This window comes from Euleptes europaea, chromosome 13 (genome assembly GCF_029931775.1).
Source record: "Euleptes europaea isolate rEulEur1 chromosome 13, rEulEur1.hap1, whole genome shotgun sequence".
Lineage (NCBI taxonomy): Eukaryota > Metazoa > Chordata > Lepidosauria > Squamata > Sphaerodactylidae > Euleptes > Euleptes europaea.
This window is the reverse complement of record NC_079324.1, coordinates 44,928,008-44,947,795: the sequence shown is the minus strand read 5'-3', so window position 1 is coordinate 44,947,795 and position 19,788 is coordinate 44,928,008. Positions and strand designations below refer to the sequence as shown.

At 48.1% G+C, this 19,788-nt stretch overlaps 1 protein-coding gene across 1 annotated transcript; it reads right to left on the bottom strand.

Moving 5' to 3' along the window:
* Nucleotides 1–998: 998 nt before the first annotated feature.
* On the bottom strand, nt 999–19,568 carry NEFH (neurofilament heavy chain). The gene is made up of 4 exons (XM_056859864.1): nt 18,722–19,568; nt 7,102–7,301; nt 4,730–4,854; nt 999–2,604 (listed from the first exon to the last, which is right to left on the bottom strand). Exons 1-4 carry the CDS (start codon nt 19,566–19,568, stop codon nt 999–1,001), a joined length of 2,778 nt encoding a protein of 925 aa, XP_056715842.1.
* Nucleotides 19,569–19,788: the final 220 nt, after the last annotated feature.

The following is a 19,788-nucleotide window of genomic DNA, read 5'->3' as shown; positions in this document are numbered from 1 at the left end:
TCTCCCCTTTGTTGCTTGGGTATTTTTGGCAAATCGTGCCCTGAAATGAAGACCACAACATGAATGAGACAAGCAGCTCTTTGTAAGCATTTTTATTTGCTCGTATTGCACAAAAGCAACTGGAAGTGAACTTTTGAGTGAGTTGCCATAGTGCACTTCTTCGCCATTGGTGTGTACAAGTGAGTACCTGATTGTATACAGAGGGCATGTTTATCTACAAACTGAAACCAGTTTCAAACTGGTTTACCTGGTCTGTCTCCCCCCCAGAGAATTCTGAGAACGGTCATTCCTGAACCAAAAAGCAAAATGCTCTCTGGTGAGCCAACGTTTCGGCACACTTTCCCAGCTAGATTTCCCAGAGTCCCTTGAGATGGGGGGTGGAGGAGCCAAGACCATGAAACCTTTTCCAAACCCATCTCAGCTTGCAGCATAGGGATGCCCTGAACATTCTTCCTCCTGAGACTAGCTAGGGATGAAGCTCTCAAGTGATGACGACACAGGATTGTGTGTATGTGATGAAGACAAGGCATTTCAGATCGTTTTGGAATTCTCTAGCCTACTGTACATCTTCCAAAGCGTAACTTTTTTCCAGCTCTACATTCATTTATTGCATTTGACCCTTGGTTGCCCATTAGGTAAATAAATGCACTTATTTGAAAAGGGCAGTCAAGTTTTGCTCGGGAACCCTCCCCCCCCCCCCGGGTAAATAATTCAAGTGTTTAAATGTGGCATTCTGCGTATATCACATTCTGCTACGGAAGCTATCATAACATAACCGAACCCCCCTTTACTGAGGAGATTCGTTTCATTGCTTGGTTAGGGTTTTTTCTTTTTTTTCTTTCACATAAACATATTGCTAACATGCCTCGGTGAGAGAGGGATGGCTGCTCACCTAAGCAAAGTCTGGTCTTTGGAGGGCAAGAGGAGCCAGCCCTGGGGCAGGAAGGCCTTCTGCAGCACATCAAGGGGGGGCCATCATGCATCTCTGAGGCCTCTTTTCACTTCTCACTCTTTGCCGACGCCACTTTCTCTGTGGCTTTGCTGTCTTTGGGGTCTGTGCTGGAGGACTTTTCCACTTTCTCTGTCTTGGGCTTGGCTGCCTTGGGAGCTTCTTTCACAGGCTCTGGTTTGGGTGTCTCCTTGGAGTCTTTGCTGGGTTCCTTCTTGGCCTCTTCTTTGCTTGGTTCCTTTTTGGCCTCTTCTTTAGACTTGGCTTCTGCTTTGGGTTTCTCCTCCTGCTCCTTCTTGGGCTCTTTCTTAGGTTCTTCTTTCTTGTCTTCTGCCTTTGGTTTCTCAGGTTCCTTCTCAGATGGCTTGCTTGGTTCCTTGGTTTTTGTATCTTTCTCTTGAGGTTTTGGCTCAGGCTCTTTCTTTGCTGCTTTCTCTTCTTTCTTAGGCTCTTCTTTGGGTTTTGCTGCTGGTTTGGTGGGTTCCTTTTCCTTCACTTTGGGCTCTTCAGCTTTAGCAGCTGCCTCCTCCTCCTTCTCCTCAGGGGCAGGTTTTTCAGGCTTGGTGTCTTTCTTGTGGTCATCTTTGCCCTCAGTTTTGGCCTTCTTCTCCTCCTCAACTGTCTTGATTTCAGGCTTCTGCACATCCTTGGCTGTGGTTTCCTTTTGGGGCTCCTCTTCTTTCTTGCTTGCTTTCTTCTCATCTGGTTTTTCTTTTGTTGGAGCTTTCTCTTTTTCTTTCTCTTCTTTCACATCTGCCTTTGCATCCTTCTGAGGTGGCTTGGCTGGTTCCTTTTGTGGGGTTACCTCCTTTTCTGGTGACTTGGCCTTTTCCTTTGTGGGTGACTTGACCTTCCCTGGAGGCTTGGCCTCTTCCTTTAATGGAGACTTGACCTTCCCTGGAGACTTGGCCTCCTCCTTCGTAGGGGATGCTGCTTTCTCTGGAGATTTCACCGCCAGGGACTTGTCCTTCTCTAGAGACTTGCCTCCTTCCTTGGTAGGAGATGCAACCTTTAATGGAGACTTGGCTGCTTCTTTGGTAGGGGATGGAACCGCCTCAGGAGACTTGACTGCTGGAGTCTTGGCCTCTTCCTTAGTTGGGGACTTCACTTTGGCGGGGGATTTGGCCTCCTCTTTTGTGGGAGTGGCAGCTTTTGCTGGAGACTTTGCTGCAGGAGATTTGGCTTCTTCCTTCTCTGGGTACTTAATTTTTTCTGGAGATTTGACTGCTATTTCTTTACTTGCAGGCTCTTGTTTTGGGGATGTAGCTGCTTCTGCTGAAGGAGAATCTTTGCCTTTCTCTGGAGATTCAGCCCCCTCCTCCTCCTCTTCACCCTCTCCTCCTTCAGATTCTTCCTTCTCTTCTTTTGCCTCCTCCTCTTCATCTTCTTCTTCCTCCTCCCCTTCCTCCCCCTCCTCTTCTTCCTCCTTTTTCTCACCTCCGTCTTCCTCAGTGACCTCTTCAGTTACTTGGACTTCCTCAGTCTGCTCTTCCACAATCACTGTCTCCTTCTCTGACTTCTCCACCACTTTTATCTTCTCTTCGCTTTTGACCTTGATATGAGTGGAAATGCTGGGAGCTTTGGGGAGGACTTCGGGGAAAGGGAACGGTCCCAATCCTGCTACCATGCGGCACTCCTCTCCTTCCAAAAGCTTCCTGTTTCAAAGATGGGTGGGAGAGAAAAAGGAAGTCAGAGCTACTTTATAATGTGGGGCATGCAATCACAAAACAGATGGGCAGGAAATTCCTATCATTTTAAAAAAAATTACTTCTGATCTAAACACTAAGTCCTGATGAAGATTGATGATTAAGTTCTTTAATCAACTTTAATTATTCATCTGCTTAATTTATAACTCACTTTTCTCCCTAATGGGGACTCTAAGTGGCTTCCCTATTCTCCCTTTCTCGATTTTATCCTCACAACAACCCTGTGAGGTAGGTTCGGCTGAGAGTATGTGACTAGCCCGAGGTCACCCAACAAGCTTCCATGGCAAGGTGGGGATTTAAACTTGGGACACCCGGATCCTAGTCTGACATCACTACACCATGCTGGCTTTGATTAAGAGAGTAATGGGATGACCCCAAAGCTGCCCTATTAAGAAGATACATTAGCAATACAATGGTTAGATCTATGTCTAAATGCAATCCACAGTTTATTTTTTTGAATTGTCACAATGTGGATGACAATGTATTTATATCAAAAATAGAGACACAGATTGTATAATATCTATATTGCATTATACATGCAGCGGTAAAGCCTGACACTGATTGGCTAAGCTAAACGATCGCTAGATGCTTTGTCACCCAGTTTCTTTGAGGGATGGGAAGACTGTCAGTTTGGCTGGTATTATATGTACAGGCAGAACGAGGGATGGGAAGAGGACCCATAATGAAAGGAAGCTAAGGGGCACAAAACACAGAGATGAGGGGGATGAAAGAAGGTGTGAAGAGCAGGAAGTGGGCTGAGAAGGAGGAATCTCTAGGGAAGGGGAAATGAGGCTTGAGGGAAAAGGCATAGAGGGGGCTAATTGGAGAGCTTAATCTGGATGTGATGGAAGAAGGGAGAAAGCAAGCAGTGTTGGGAAGGCTGATCAGGACTAAAGGATATGAGATTCCATAAGCAGCAGCCCAAAACCAATGGGTGGTTGATAGGTGACATTGGAGAAAGCATGGCTGGGGCAACCCTGGGAAGTAAAAAAGGAGGAATTAAGATAGATCTGGAGGTCTGGGGCCAATGCTCCAAGGGGGCACAGGGTTGGATCCCAATGAGAAAATCCCACTAATGTAAGAGGGTGTGATTTTTTGCTGTTTGCCCCTCCCACTGCAGCTTTCTCACTCCACCCTCACACTTCCCCTGTTCCCCCCAGAGCACCATTTCAGGGATCATTTTGGGCTACAGTGAGAAGGTGTAAATCCAGTTCCATTGATGGAAATGCCTTCCACAAGTGCTGATTTAGCACAGGATTCAAGCCATAGGGTAGCAAGGTAATCCCCGACAAGATAATCCGACTGGCTATGGTTTGTACTGCCACTGTAGCACTGTGACCTGGCAACCCCAAGCAAGCTACAAGGGCCAAAAAGGTAGGCAAGTGGGATGTGCTTCCCATACGGATTCGAATCAGCCAGCCGCCTGCTTGGCTGCAAGAGCCTATTTGTAGCCTACTATCTGTATGGAATGAGAGTCTATCTGACCGCTGGGTTTTTAAAATTTAAATGAGGGGGGAAGTGACCTCACAGGAAGTGGCGGGATGAGGTTGTCCTGAGAGTGATGTCACTTGACCTTTGACCTGGAAGTGACATCACAGGATGTGCCCTCACAATGTGAGGTCACATCCTTGATAAGCACCGCCCCATTTATTCATTTACACATGGCCCGGCCTGACCAAGTGACATTTATGTCATATCCGGCCCTCCTAACAAATGAGTTCGACACCCCTGGTCTAGGTGATTTGCGTTATCCATAATAATGATAGTCTTTGCAATATTACTTGACCCTCGGACAGTTCTTGCATCCAATGCAATTAAAAGATTTTTTCCTTGATACCTTCCCACAATTCTCTTTTTGATAGACCAACAAGGGTTGCCGGAACAAAAGAGTAGAAATCTGAATTTGGAGCAAAGAATCCTAAGGACAAGGGGTATGGGGCATGAATTTGTGCAATTTGTGCCAACATTTAAACAGGGCGAGAAGATGGGAATGTCAAGAGGTGGGGTTTTGCTGGTATGTGTTATCCTGCCCTAGCATGGATTGTGATAATTTCCCCGATTAGTTGAAGGGTACCTGTACGCAGCAATCTCTATATCCAGGGCCATTTTGACATTGAGCAGATCTTGGTATTCCCGGAGCTGGGCTGCCATCTCCCACTTGGTATTTCTCAGCTCATTGTCCAGCTGTGCAATCGTCTCCTATGGAAGAAAGGCAGAATTGTTCTGGTTTTAGGAGGTTAGCCATGTTGGTCTGCTGTAGAAAAGCTAGATTTGAGTCCAGTAGCTCCTTAGAGACCAACAAGATCAGAGAGGCAAAGCTTCCTTCGTCAAACTTGAAAGCTTATACCACAAAAATCTTGTTGATCTCTAAGGTGCTACTGCACCTGAATCTAGAATTGTTCTGGTCATCTTTCACCTAGTTCCAGGCTGAACAGTTGGTTGCTCACAGGCAGATCTGGCCCCAGAATTTGACCTTTTGTGGTCCTTTCCAACTTTAACCAAGCTATCTTTAAAAGTGAGTCAAACAGGCATGACCCCACCCAACAAATAATAAGCACAATTGGTCCAACAAGAAGCATTTTAAAGTTCATTTCATTGGAAAGGTGAAACATGTGCTTACATTTCTTCCATGGAAGTCAGTGGGGTTTAACTGCAGCTGGATCATGTCTACCATTTTCAAGATTGGATCCCATGGAGGAGATCTGTGGATGGAAATGGAGGTGATTCCTGCTGATTGACCCTCCTGCAACAAACCTACCCCCTAAAGATGATCCTGGGAGTCACCTGCCCTCAGAAGCAGGGGAGGGGTGAGAAGGTCGTGCTATGCAGACAGAAATCCATTCCATCCATGGAAATTGCTAGTGGATCCAAAACATGAAACAGCAGAGATGTTCCACACTTCTCTCGTTTGGAATTTGTATGAAACAGTTAAGTAGTATAGAAATATACATTTTAGCATGCTATGCTACACTTGGATGTGTCTTTCAAACCTTCTGCATTGAGGGTGTGTGACATACAAAATACAAAGGAGAGATGTGATACTTAAAACATGGGAACTCTCTAGTTCTTACAATCTGGAAAGGAGAGACATGATCCAGCTTGTCTGCCATGGGTTGTGTGGGTTGCAAAGAATTCTGGGATGCATTCTAGAGAACGTGATTAGTTCACACTTAGGTTGTCAATCAGCCTGGGGAGGGGGAAAAACATATTTTCACCAATTGCTTTGTTTTTGATTGCCAGAAAAGCAATGGTTCGGGCTATTTTCCCTCACCCCCTACCCAGGCAATTGGCTTTTGCTAGTTTCTTTATCTGGATGCCTTAGGTGAACAGAAAGCTTATGCATTGGGCTGTGTCCTTGTCTCTACCTTAAAGGGTCAACCCAACTAGCAAAGTCTTCATTTCAAAAGCGAGTAAGCCTTTTCCTGCCAGGCAGTGATCAGGCCTGTTTGTCCTCCCCGTCAACCTGTGGAAACTGAGAGTGCCATCTACAATTCACCCAATACTCCCCTGTATCTGCACATTGCAAGGAGAAAGGTAGGTGAGATGTCCTTCAACAAATTTCATCCACTATGACTTAATTCTCCAGTAGGCCTCTGCTAAGCTCTCATCTTTCCACTACAGACACTTTAAATTTCCTTCTGTTTCTGTCAAAGCAGAAAATGAAACCTACAATATTTGTCTATAAACATTTGGTGTTATTTAATAAATATGATATGCAGAGTCTCGGGAATGAATGGAGTAAGGAGCTAGATTGCCTTATTTTGTGAAAGCAATGGGATATGGCCTTAAAGGTTATACCTGAAATCTCTATAGATCTTGTGACTTATTCAGCAAAAAATTTTTGTTTAGGATATATAAGACACCACAGTGAATTTTTAGTAAAGGACTGAGTAAAATGTCTAATGGTTGGCATTGTAACACACAGGATGCGCCCCTTAAACATATGCTTTGGGTGTATCATCATTCTTTTTTTTTCTGGGAGGAAGTTGTTACTTGTATCAACTTTGTATTAGAATGTTCATTGATTTTTGAGGATGCTTATGTACTTTTAAACTATCTTCCCATCTCTTGGAGGCTAACTGATGGTCAATGAAAATTGGCCCTCTGTACCCTTACTACAGCTAAAAGACTTGTATTACAATATTGGAGATAAATATACTGGAGACACCTCCAGTATATCAATGAACTGAGGACCCTACAACTTTATCAATATTTGAATGCATGGCATATAGACAACAATTAAGTATGGACTTATTTTTAGGTATTTGGTAAACTTTTAGAGAAAGTATAGATTTGCTACCATGGTCATTATATTTTGTTTCTACTTTATACATGTAGTCTGAAGAATAAACCCTTGTGTTAAAAATGTTGCCTTGAGTTGTCTTCTAGTCTTCACACCAAGCTGTACATCACACGTGTCTATGGCCAAGCCCTGCTGCATGTTACCTGGTAAGACAGGACATCGACATGATGGCGATCTTCCATGTCAGCCTGCTGCCTCTCCAAAGATTCCTTTGTCCCTTTCAGAGCTTCAAGCTCAGTAGTTTTGGACTGCAGGTGTCGGCGGTATTCGGAAATCTCTTCCTGGGCTGTGCGGATGGCATCCGTGTTCACCTTGGCCGCTTCTGACAGCTTGTCCAGTCTCACTGTTGTGAGGGGTAGGGGAATGGGGGGAGAAAGAGAGAGTGAAAGACAAATATAAGAGGCCTTCAAGATCAGACCAAAGGCTCCTCTAGTACAGTATGGTTGTTTCTAACACTGGCTTAGCAGATGCTTCCTGGACTGCCAAAAGAAGATCGTGAAGGCACCCGTACTCCTCCGTCCTCCAACATTTTGTATTCTGCCTCTGAAAACAGGGGTATTGTTTAGCTGTCCTAACAATCCTCCAGAGAGCTATCCTCTAAGAAAATGTATTTATCTATCTATGAATGTATGAAGCTGTCTAAAATTGGGTCAACCCACCTAATCCATCTAGCTCAGTATTGTGTATTAGAAGCAGCTCTCCAGAATCGTAGCCAAGAGCTTTTCCCAGTCCTGCTACCTGAGAGCCATTTAACTGGAGGTGCTGGGGATCATATCTGGACCTTGGGCATACAAAGTGTGCAATCTACCACTAAGATATGGCCTCTTATCACCCTATTTAGGTGATGTGGTCCTAACACAATGCTACCACTGGAATGTTTTGAAGGAGCTCAAGAACACTAGCGTAGATGATCTAATTCAGGGCTTAATATTAGCCAAGGCATTAATAACAACAACAAGAGAGTCTCTGAGCATCTGCATAATATTTCCTAACCTGGAACTAGAGGTTTCCAGTTAGGAAACAATGAAATCCAGGGAGTTTTCAACATCACCACTTTTCTTTGCAAAAATCTCTTTTTGTAAAAAGTGGTGATTGAAATAACTGGCAGTGTGAAGAGACATTGGGGGTTTAACTTGCCTATTCTACATTTCCTGTTTGTAGTGATTGAAAGGCTTAATTCTCAGAAACAACTGGAAATATGGTAAGCCTCTGATTGGTACCATTTTAGACAGTAAATAAAAGGTCAAGTGACTGAATGTTCCGCCATATGAAAAGAAAAATCCCTGCACACAGAAAACAGGAATGTCAAGACAGCCAAATCTTTATCCTTACTGGGAAATGAGCCCAGGTGTATTACTACATTATGAGGGAACTACTGGTGAGCCATGAAAAACAAGCTAATGAAATAATTAAAGAATGTTTTGCGTCATCACTTGCTTAATCTCTGCATGAATTCCTGCTCTGGTCTTACCTCCTTCTAATCAGATTCTGCTGGAGGTGGGTCGTTTGGTTGTGTCTTTTTAACAAATGAGACCAATTCATTAATCTTTCCCAATGCAGAGGGACAGCTGAGTTATCTAGCTCAGTCTAGAACTTTTTAAAATAAAAAACAGCACGTAGTGTCAACACAAATAGAAGAAGAAGAAGAACAGTTGGTTTTTATATGCCAACTTTCTCTCCCACTTAAGGAAGAACCAAACTGGCTTACAATCACCTTCCCTTCCCCTCCCCACAACAGACACCCTGGGAGGTAGGTGGGGCTGAGAGAGTGTAACTGGCCCAAGGTCACCCAGCTGGCTTCATGTGTAGGAGTGGGGAAACAAATCCAGTTCACCAGATTAGCCTCTGCCACTCATGTGGAGGACTGGGGAATCAAACCTGGTTCTCCAGATCAGAGTCCACCACTCCAAACCAGCACTCATAACCACTACACCACGCTGGCTGCGAGCTGTTGGTGAGCTGGGGGTATGCAGGCTCTCACAATCAAGAACAAATTATACACAGTATTACTTCTGTGTGGAGATCCTTTAGGTGGTGATGGACCCAGTGACTTAACTGCTTTCTCAATTACTTAAGTGACATTACTGAGACACTAAAAGTAAAGCTCTAATCTGATCTGAACAGCTGCCTAAGATAGGATAGGACCACTAGCAACAGGAAAAGAAAAATACACCAAACAGTGCCAAACACAACCAAGAAGTGTTCCAAAAACATTTACAGTAATCCAACACATTTCAATCTTTTACTTCACAAGCAAGAACAAAACCAGCATTAAATTGTACTATACAACAAAAAAGAGAAGAAATGTTATGCATGTATGTTTTATTTAAAAATAATTTTAAAACTGTCTTTAAAAACCAAATTTTATAAAATTCAAATGCAACAAGTAAGGAACAAAAAATGACCCATAATGTGCAGATAGAAAAGGTGGGGAGGGGAAGGAAAAACCTGCCTAATCAGAAATCAAACGTATCTTCCAACAAACTTATTTCAGATTCCAAGCTATCTAAATGATACTTAAAAATAAGCTGAAACAATTTCTCACTGAATGCAGGAGAATATTAATTCACTTCTGGCAAACAACTCTCTTGCAATAGAGAGTTACCCTTGTTAGTCTTTTATACTTGTTAGTATACCCTTGTTAGTCTTTTATACTTTCATAAGGTTTGCACCTTAAGAGTAAAGTAGTCTGGGTCCTTTCTCTTCTCTGGAGGCTCACACTGCCTTACATGAACTCTTTTGAGTGAGTTCCATGCCCAAAGTGAGCTAATACTACAGCAGCATTATATTAGTATCCCTCAGCTTTCTATGAGAAATAGTTTCATTGGTGGATGGAGAGTAAAACAAATTTTAAAAACTTTTTTGGGAAGATATTGTCGAAGGCTTTCACGGTCAGAGTTCATTGGTTCTTGTAGGTTATCCGGGCTGTGTGACCGTGGTCTTGGTATTTTCTTTCCTGACATTTCGCCAGCAACTGTGGCAGGCATCTTCAGAGGAGTAACATTGAAGGACAGTGTTACTCCTCTGAAGATGCCTGCCACAGTTGCTGGCGAAACGTCAGGAAAGAAAATACCAAGACCACGGTCACACAGCCCGGATAACCTACAAGAACCATTTTTTTGGGAAGGACTATAGTGCAATCCTAAACAGAGTTAGTCCCTTCTAAGGGAACTGACTTCTATGTATTTATAAGGATATAATTCTGTTTAGGATTGTGCAGTCCATGTTGTTAAGCATTGAACGCATGAAGCTGCCTTATACTGAATCAGACCCTAGGTCCATCAAAATCAGTATTGTCTACTCAGACCGGCAGCGGCTCTCCAGGGTCTCAGGTGGAGGTCTTTCACATCACCTGCTTGCTTAGTCCCTTTAACTGGAGATGCTGGAGATTGAACCTGGGACCTTCTGCATGCCAAGCAGATGTTCTACCACTGAACCACGCCCCTCCCCAGTGTCCCTGAAAAAGATCCTTTTGCACTGAAACTCATTGGGCTATATAATAAATTTGGTTTGGAGCACTTCTTTGAGGCTTTGCCCATCTCGTTTTCTTCAAGGTGAATCAGGCCACCCATATTTATTTATTATTTAGCATATTTGTATCCCATCCTTCCTGCAAGGAACTCAAGGCAGTATACATCATTCTCCCCTCCTCCATTTTATGCTCACAACAACCTTGTGAAGCAGGTTAAGCGGAGAGTGACTGACCCAAGGCCATCCAACAAGCTTCATGGGACAGTGGGGATTTGAACAGTAGCCATTCACTCCTATGGAAGAAAGTGAAGGGGGTGTACACATGAGCACCACTGAGAGCATATGTAAACCTCCCCCCAGTAAATCTGGTGTGCATAGGGAAGCTTTTACCCACTCTCAGCTGCCCAAAGTTAGAGCCTTTTTCATTTGTCCCATAAAACTGAATGGGGGTCCTTCACAACAAGATGAGCTCTTTCACCTGGGGACTGGGGAGTTAAAATAGCCCAGGAACAGAGCTAAGCTGAGTGGCCACTGCAGCAGTCCAAGTCAGCCCCCACAGGACTGGCAGAACTACTGGGGTCTGGCCCCGCTTGCTCCTGCCTGCCAGTGGCCCTCCAGGGAAGTGGCCCCCCCTGTGTACAGCCCCAGCACAAGTTAAGAAGTGAGAGAATTCCCTCTCCAAAGGTTCTTTAACATATAGGTGACTGAAGCCCTTAAAAGTGTTCTGGCCATTTGCATACAACAAGATTTTTTAAAAAAACACCACCCTGCTTGCAAATGGCAAAATGCATAAATGAAGCAAGGAACAAAAGGGAAGCAACAAGGAACCCTCTGTGTAGGATGCAGCAGCTTGGTCAGCTCCTTTTTGGAATCTAAGACCTGCCCCTCTGTGATGTCACTTCCTGAGATGCTCAGCTCCTCCTCTGGTATCTGCAAGATGATTCAGCAACCTGAACACCACAGAGGCAAGTTCCTGGGGTAGCTGTGTCATGGTTTCTATTAGGGTTTCCTAATGAAAGGGCTTGGGCTGAGCTTCATTTTACCATGTTTTAAATCTGCTGCTCTTTTGTGTGTGTGAGTGGGAAAGTGTGTATGCGTGACTCAGTGTGTGTGCGTGCACCATTAATCTGCCCCTGCATGTTATACTGCTACAAAATTAGTCCTCTCTACATCCTCTCTCTCTACTCCTGTATGTATTTTGTGTTTTACTCTCGTACCTTGTCCTGCATTTATGTCAGCCTGTAGAAAAGCTGCCTTGAGCTATAAATGATAGGCATCTCATTCGAAATAATTCACCAGTTAATAAATTCATTGTGTAATTGAGGTTGGAGGTGGGGGAACCATGGGCTTTAACTGGCATCCTACAGAAGGGTGATGATTGGTGTTAACGCATTGCTGCATTTAATCTATGCACATGCATTAATTCACAGGCTGCTATTGCTTTTCTCTGTATTTGATTTCCAACTGCCTGCACAAAGATGATGCAGGATTTACTTTTAATTGCCTTGTTAATTAACTGCTAAAAAACAAGCATTCCTAAATTTTAAAAAATGAATTGGTTGAAAACAATGAATAAGTGTCTGTTTATTTCTAATTCCTGCCCTCGGCTCACGTTGCATTTGTTTCAAGGGTTTTGTGTAGCATTAGGCAGGGGCTCCATACAACCTGGTTAGTATCAATTACATTCTTAAAGTTCTCAACCAGTATATTTGTAAATCTGATTCTCCTGGGACTCTTGCCGCAGCAAAATGAAAGTAAAGGGAATGGGGGGCCAAACCTAAGAGCCCATTCTCAACAGTACAAGGATGCATGGTTAACTTGTAGAACTCACTGCCACAATGTAGAGATGGCTGGCCACTGGCTGTAAAGGGAGATGGGTCGCATTACTAGAGCAGGATATATCTATCAAGATCTAATAACTCTGATAGTAAATGCAACCTTGATATTGAGAGATGTTCGGGCTCTAACATGTGTTCAGGACAAACAGCAAAGGCAGGCTGTTGACTTTATGCCTTGCTTGTGGGCTTCCTAGAGGTAGCTGGGTGACTGCTATGGGAAACACTAGTCTACATGGGTCATTGATTTGATCCAACAGGGCTTTTCTTATATTTTTGTGATCACTTAATGCATATTATCTACCCTTTAATATACTTAAACCTGTATGACAGACAACCAGTGTGCGTACTTGAAAAGGATGCACATTTGAGTGGATGGCTGAGAAGACAGTTCAAGAATAACCACCTACCCATTTAGATTGGGGGGGGGGTTGTGAACCTACAGCAAGAACCTGTTCCAATGGTTAATCCAGTGAGGAGACATAGAAAGGAGTCAGGGAGGCATGATTTTAGAAAGGGAAATGTGATACCTACTACAGAAGAGTCAGAAAATGACAGGTTATTTCAAGAGGAATCAGAGATGAGAGGGGGAATTGGTCTTCATCGCCATAAGTGAATGGATGAATTTTGAACAATGGGAGTCAACCTGGATGAGCTTTTCCTGGAGCACCATAAAAATAGATCTCACAGGACAGTATATAGAATCTGAACTGTGTCTCTCCTTCAGTTTTACAGTATCTGTAGAATGGGGCTGCTGCTGACCTTCTTCATACTATGTAGGTTATGAAGAATGTTGCATATTTTAAAAGTGCATATAAATTATCATTAAATAACCTCCCACTTAGGACGGACAGATCCTGTCTTGGATATTATGATGTGCAGCTTGCAGCTGAGGAAAATCTGCACCAGTCCCCAGCAGGGAAAAGAGGTGGAGAAAGAAGAAGTAAAAGAAGAAGAGCTGGTTTTATACCTTGATTTTCTCTACCAAAAAGAGTTTTAAACGAATTTACAATCACCTTCCTTTCCTCTCCCCACAACAGGCACCTTGTGAGGTAGGTGGGGCTGAGAGAGTTCAGAGAGAATTGTGACTAGCCCAAGGTCACCCAGCAGGCTTCCTGTGTGGGAGTGGGGAAACCAACCAGGTTCTTCAGATTAGAGTCCTCAGCTCATGTGGAGGAGTGGGGAATCAAACCCAGTTCTCCAGATTAGAGTCCCCTACTTCTAACCACTACACCATGCTAGAGATGGTCTGAGAATCAGATTTACAAATATACTGGTTGAGAACTTCCAGAATGTAATTGATACTATCCAGGCTATATGGAGCCCCTGCCTAAAGTGATACAAAACCCTTGAAACAAATGCAACATTATTTCACTGCATGTTTGCGTGTACAGATGAGAAATCAAACTGCAGTCATTTTGGTCCAAGAACCAGCTATTCTGGATTACTATGTTAAAAATTATACCGCTCAAAGGTGACCAGTTGACCTTGCCTGGAACCACTGGTTCAGAACCATGGATAGTGCCCAAGGAGGCAAGAAGATGCACTGTCTGGCAAAGTCCAGGAGATCCTGATCAATGACTGTTCTGCAGGAGAGGGGAATCAACCCCCTCCCACACACACACACAACTTGCACTATTCAGTTGAGACTCACTGTAATCTAGAAGGCAGTTACTACTTTTAAGGCCATCTCACCTCAAACCATTGATTAACAGGAGATGTGTGGAGGGATATATCTCCCTGTTCCAGTATTTCTTCATGTTCAGAATTGGAGGTGCCTGCCAGGGCACTGGAAACAGAATGCTAGACTCTAAAACAGCATACCAGTGTTGTATAGTCTCCAAGATCCAGCTCTGAATCCACACTCTGCCTTGGAAGCTTCCTGGGTGACCTTGGGACAGTCACATGCTCTCTGCATAACCTACCTCACAAGATTGTTGTGAGGATAAGATATAGGAGAGGAGAAGAAGAAGAAAGCAATGATGTAAGCTGCTCTGGACCCCCACTGGGGAGAAAGGCAGGGTATAAAGAAAGTAAATAAGTAAAGTGTCTGACTAGGATCTGGGAAACCCAGGTTTGAATCCTCATACTGCCATGAAAGCTCACTGGGTGACCTTGGGCTGGTCACACACTCTCAGCTGACCTACCTCACAGGTTTGTTGTGATGATAAAATGGGAGGGAAACAATGTAAACCACTTTGGGGAGAAAGGCAGGATATAAATAAAGTAAACACAAAAGTAAGTAAGAAATAAACCATAATAATCCACCCTCCAGCATACAAAACCTGGAAAATATAACACCAGAGCAGCGTTAACAGATAATTCCAGATGATTCTGGAAACCAGGGTTGTACTGACAAACAAGGTGAAAGGATACCCTAGTTTTCACATTTAAGCATGCTATTTAAAACTAGGGTCAGCCCTGGTTTGTATTTGGATGGGAGACCACCAAGGGATACCAGGGTTGCTGTGCAGAGGAAGGCACTGGCAAACCACCTCTGTTTGTCTCTTGCCATGAAAACCCCAAAAGGGGTCGCCATAAGTCGGCTGTGACTTGAAGGCACTTTACACACACACACACACACACACACACACACACACACACAGAGTTAAAGCCAGACTTTCTAGTTGTCCCAGTTTGGATCTGTGGTAGCTTGACATTTAAAAAACTGCAGCCCCCGTAAGAAGAGGCTTTGGAGTAAGAAGAGGGCATAGTTGGTATGACTCCGTTAGGAATGGAATAACAGGGGGGACTAAATATAAACATTGAGCATATGTGCCTTGGAGGTCCCCCGGTAATGAACAAGCTGCGTCCTCAGTGACGCTGCCTGCAGGCAGACGGATCAGCACCCTGGACAGCGGCTAGTCCTTCCGGACGCCGCCGGAGACCCTGGCGAGCCACCGACCAGCCAAGAATGCGGATTCGGATCCGAAGCGAGTAGTGACAGGGACGATGGTCCCTGTGACGCGACTCGTCGGGACGTCAGGTGGATTCGGGGAACTTTTTTGCTGCAGTCCCTGGCACGCGTCCATTTTTGGTGGGTGGGGATGGATAAAGGGCTCTTTTCATTTCAACTCCCTCGGCCCCTGCTCTCGGATCGTGAGCTGCCGTGTGCGCGCAGCACGCCCGAATCTGGAAAATCCCTTCCTGAGAGCACGGCAGCGTTTCAGGAGGGCCGCTCCCCTTCTATTCACTCTCATACACGCACACACGCATTGCGTGTGTGCGGCTGGAGTTACTCAAATAACAAAAGCATCTTGTAGCACCTTAAAGGCAACAACAGACCGACACGGCTACCCTTCTAGCAGCTGCTCACCTTGAACACATGAAGCTGCCTTATACTGAATCAGACCATGAAGGTCCATCAAAGTCAGTATTGTCTACTCAGACCGGCAGCGGCTCTCAGGCAGAGGTCTTTCACATCACCTATTTGTCTGGTCCCTTTAGCTGGAGATGCAGGGGATTGAACCTGGGACCTTCTGCATGCCAAGCTGATGCTCTACCACTGAGCCACAGCCTCTCCCCAAATGTACTACACCCTTGAATACATGAAGCTGCCTTTTACCGAATCAGTCCATCAAAGCATTGTCTACTCAGACCGGCAGCGGCTCTCCAGGGTCTCAGGCAGAGGAGGTCTTTCCCATCACCCACTTGCGTGGTCCTTTTAAGTGGAGATGCCGGGGATTGAATCTGGGACCTTCTGCAGCAGCTGCTCTGCCACTGAGCTACGGCCCTTCCCCACTTTGGCAGGTTCCCTGGCGCCTTTCGCAACCTTTCCGGGCCCCCTCCTTACTCTCGCTTGCTCCGCCTCTGTCCAGCGCCAGCCGGTGAATGAATGAACCCCATGCGGGACATGGGAGGGAAGGGAAGAGGAGAGGAGCCCGTCACTCTGCGCCACCCGGGCGGCGCTCCCAAACCACTGCGGGCTCTCACTTCGGCCTCAAGTTGCTGCAGGACGGAAGCCCTGACTCAGCAGGGACTGCGGGGCGGAGATACGTGCCCGGCTTCCAGACGGATCTCGCTTCTCCCCGCAGCCTCCCTCCAACCACAAATGAATTAGGATTTGCCCTTAGCCGTCTCCGCAGGACAACTGGGGCCGGTGTCCGATTGCACCCACACCAATCAGCAAGACGCAGAGCCATTCACCTTCTCCCCCACCAGCTGCCTAATGCATTTCGCCTGACCCTTGGAGCATCTCCTCTGCTCCCTGGGTTCATGGAGGAAGACATCTTCATTCCCTCCCCGCTTGGGCAAAGCTGCGTCTGCTCCCACCCAAGTACTCTGAGGGCGCTGGTGGGCCAGAGATCATTCCCTGTCCTTGCCGTGGGGGCAGCCTGGCTCCCCTTATTCCTTCAGCGGTCTCTACTCTCGGTTCACACACATAGCTCCCCCCACCACCCTATTTTGTTCAGCCAGCGTGGTGTAAGGGTTAGGAGCGATGGACCCTAATCTGGAGAACTGGGTTCGATTCCCCTCTCCTCCACATGAGTGGCGGAGGCTGATCTGGTGAACTGGATTTGTTTCCCCACTGCTCCACACGAAGTCAGTTGGGTGACCTTGGGCTAGTCACAGCTCTCTTAGAGCTCTCTCACCTCCACCCACCCCACAGGGTGGCTGTTGTGGGGAGGGGAAGGTGATTGTAAGCCGGTTTGAGTCTCCCTTAAGTGGTAGAGAAAGTCGGCATATAAAAACCAACTCTTCTTCTTCACTTTACCCAGCCGCCTCTTTCAGCTAGGCTGGAGGGTGTGGCCTCAAATAGCCCGTTGCCAACTGCCCCACCGCACCTATTCAAAAGGTAATATCTCCCCCTCCCCAGGCGGGCATTCTCTCCTCTGCATTGCGTCGACTTACATCCCACAAGATATAGCCACCCCTTTTTGATCCAGCACCAGTACTTTTTGCAACGAGCTGGGGCTTAAATTCCGTCCCCCAAATGGAACCAATGGTGGGGGGGTGAGCCAAGAGCTTATATATCAGGGAACTAAAGCCAGTGGTTCACAGGGGGGGAGTGGGAGGGGCCCTACGCCTCGGTGCGATTCCTTCTTTTGGGGCGGAGTCGCGGCTCCGGTTTTTAGTGGGATGCCACGCCCCCGCACTGCAACAGCACCCCGTTACGGACCCTATACGACTCGAAGTGCCCCCCTACACGCATCTACCCACACACCCATTGGAACTGGGTGCCCGGAGTGCCATGGGGCGGGTGAGGCAGGGGATTCTCAGCAATAGCCAACCGCCTGCTCTCGGATACAGTCTTGGGAGGGGGAGGGGGTAGCACAGGAAAGAGAAGTGCTTTTTAAACCCTTTGTCGTGGTTACCTTTTCTGCACAGGGAGGTTAATAGTCTAAGGCCATATATGCACGGGAGGATTTGCCTTGGATTTGCCACTCTCTAGATGCACATTTGACCCATCCGAATTCTCAAAAATCAACAATAAGCCCCCCATGCAAAGTTTTGAGAATTCAGATGGGGAAAATGTGCAGCTAGAGAGCGGCAGATCCAAGGCAAAACCTCCCGTGCATAAATGTCCTTTAAAAAGACTCCCAGAAGCCGGGTGCTGCCTGTTGGAGGCCAGTCCAAAGTGGGGCGGGCGGGGACCCGACCCTCATGAACACATGAACCCGTGAAGCTGCCTTCTACTGAATCAGACCCTTGGTCCATCGAAGTCAGTATTGTCTACTCAGACCGGCAGCGGCTCTCCAGGGTCTCAGGCTGAGGTCTTTCACATCACCTCCTTGCCTAGTCCCTTTAACTGGAGGTGCCGGGGATTGACCCTGGGACCATCTGCATGCCAAGCAGAGGCTCTGCCACTGAGCGACAGCCCCTCCCTTAAAAAGGAACCCGTGAAGCTGCCTTCTACTGAATCAGACCCTTGGTCCATCCAAGTCAGTATTGTCTACTCAGACCGGCAGCAGCTCTCCAGGGTCTCAGGCTGAGGTCTTTCACATCACCTCCTTGCCTAGTCCCTTTAACTGGAGGTGCCGGGGATTGAACCTGGGACCTTCGGCACGCCAAGCAGAGGCTCTACCCACTGAGCCACTGTCTTATCTACTCAGACTGGCAGCGGCTCTCCAGGGTCTCAGGCTGAGGTCTTTCACATCACCTCCTTGCCTAGTCCCTTTAACTGGAGGTGCCGGGGATTGACCCTGGGACCTTCTGCATGCCAAGCAGAGGCTCTGCCACTGAGCCACAGCCCCTCCCCCAAAAAGAACCCTGTGAAGCTGCCTTCTACTGAATCAGACCCTCGGTCCATCCAAGTCAGTATTGTCTACTCAGACCGGCAGCGGCTCTCCAGGGTCTCATGCGGGGGGTCTCTCACATCCCCTACTCGCCTGGTCCCTTGAACTGGAGAGGCCGGGGATCGAACCTGCACGCCAAGCAGATGCTCTCCCACTGAGCCACAGCCCCTCCCCGGCGGCTTCCGAGGCCGGCGGGCAGCACGCCCCCCCCCCCGGCTCACCTCGGAACCACTCCTCGGACTGCAGGGTGCTCTTGACGGCGTGCCCCTCCAGCTGGGCGCGGATCTCCTTGAGCGCCGAGGTGACGTCGGCCTTGTGGGCGGCCTCGCGGGCCTCGAAGGCCGCCTGGACTTGGCCGCCGCCGCCGGCCGCGCCCTGCTGCAGCAGCTCGGCCACGTCGTGGTGGTGGGCGCGGCGCAGGAAGAGCCCCTCGTCGCGCAGCGCCTGCAGCCGCTTGTCCAGCTCGCCCTGGGCCAGGCGCGCCTGCTGGGCGAAGGCGTCGAGGGCGCGGGCGGCCGCCTCGGCCTCGTGGCGGCCGCGGGCCTCGGCGTCGAGGCGCTGGCGCAGCTGGGCGGCGGCGTCGTCCAGCCGCTCGCGCTCCAGCCGCAGCTGCCCCTTCTCGGCGCCCAGCCGCACCAGCGCGCCGCGCATGTCGCCGATCTCGCGCTCGTACAGCTCGCCCATGGCCGAGCGGCCCGCCTGCTGCTGGCGCAGCGCCGCCGCCTCGGCCGCCAGCTGCCCGTTGTGCGCCTCCAGCTGCCGCACCCTGTCGATGTAGCCGGCGAAGCGGTCGTTGAGCGCCTGCAGCACCTCCTTCTCGCTGCGGCGGCGCGGCTCGCCGTTCGCCGACGACTCCAGGCTCTCCGTCGACGAGCCCAGCTGGCTCCGCGGCCCCGACGCCGCCCCGGCCCCCAGGCGCCGGGAGCCCGCCGCCGCCGCCGCCGCCGTCGAGCTGCGCGACCACGACTGCGAGTGGAAGCCGCTGGAGCCCAGCGAGCCCCCCGAGCGCCCGCCCGGCTCCTTGCGGGAGAAGCCGGCGAAGAACGAGTCCGCGCTGTAGCTCAGCATGGTGCCGTCGGAGCGAGCGGGCACTGCGGCAGGCGAGCCGGGGGGAGGCTCTTATACGCCCGCCCGCCCGACGGCTGGCCGGCCGGGGCCGCCCCTTCTGCCAGGAAAGGGGCGGGAGGAGGAGCTCCGGATGGTCCCGTCCCCCCAGCCCCCGGCGCCTGCCCCCCCCCCACCCGCGGCAGCCGGCGAAGGGGCAGAGCGGACGCCTGGAGGAAAGAGG

Coding starts and splice junctions, on each gene's coding strand:
- NEFH (XM_056859864.1), bottom strand. CDS start 19,568: ATGCTGAGCTACAGCGCGGACTCGTTCTTCGCCGGCTTCTCCCGCAAG. Junction 4,855..7,101: donor TCGATGTCCTGTCTTACCAG/GTAACATGCAGC, acceptor TTTCTTCCATAG/GAGACGATTGCACAGCTGGA. Junction 2,605..4,729: donor ATAGAGATTGCTGCGTACAG/GTACCCTTCAAC, acceptor TCTTTGAAACAG/GAAGCTTTTGGAAGGAGAGG.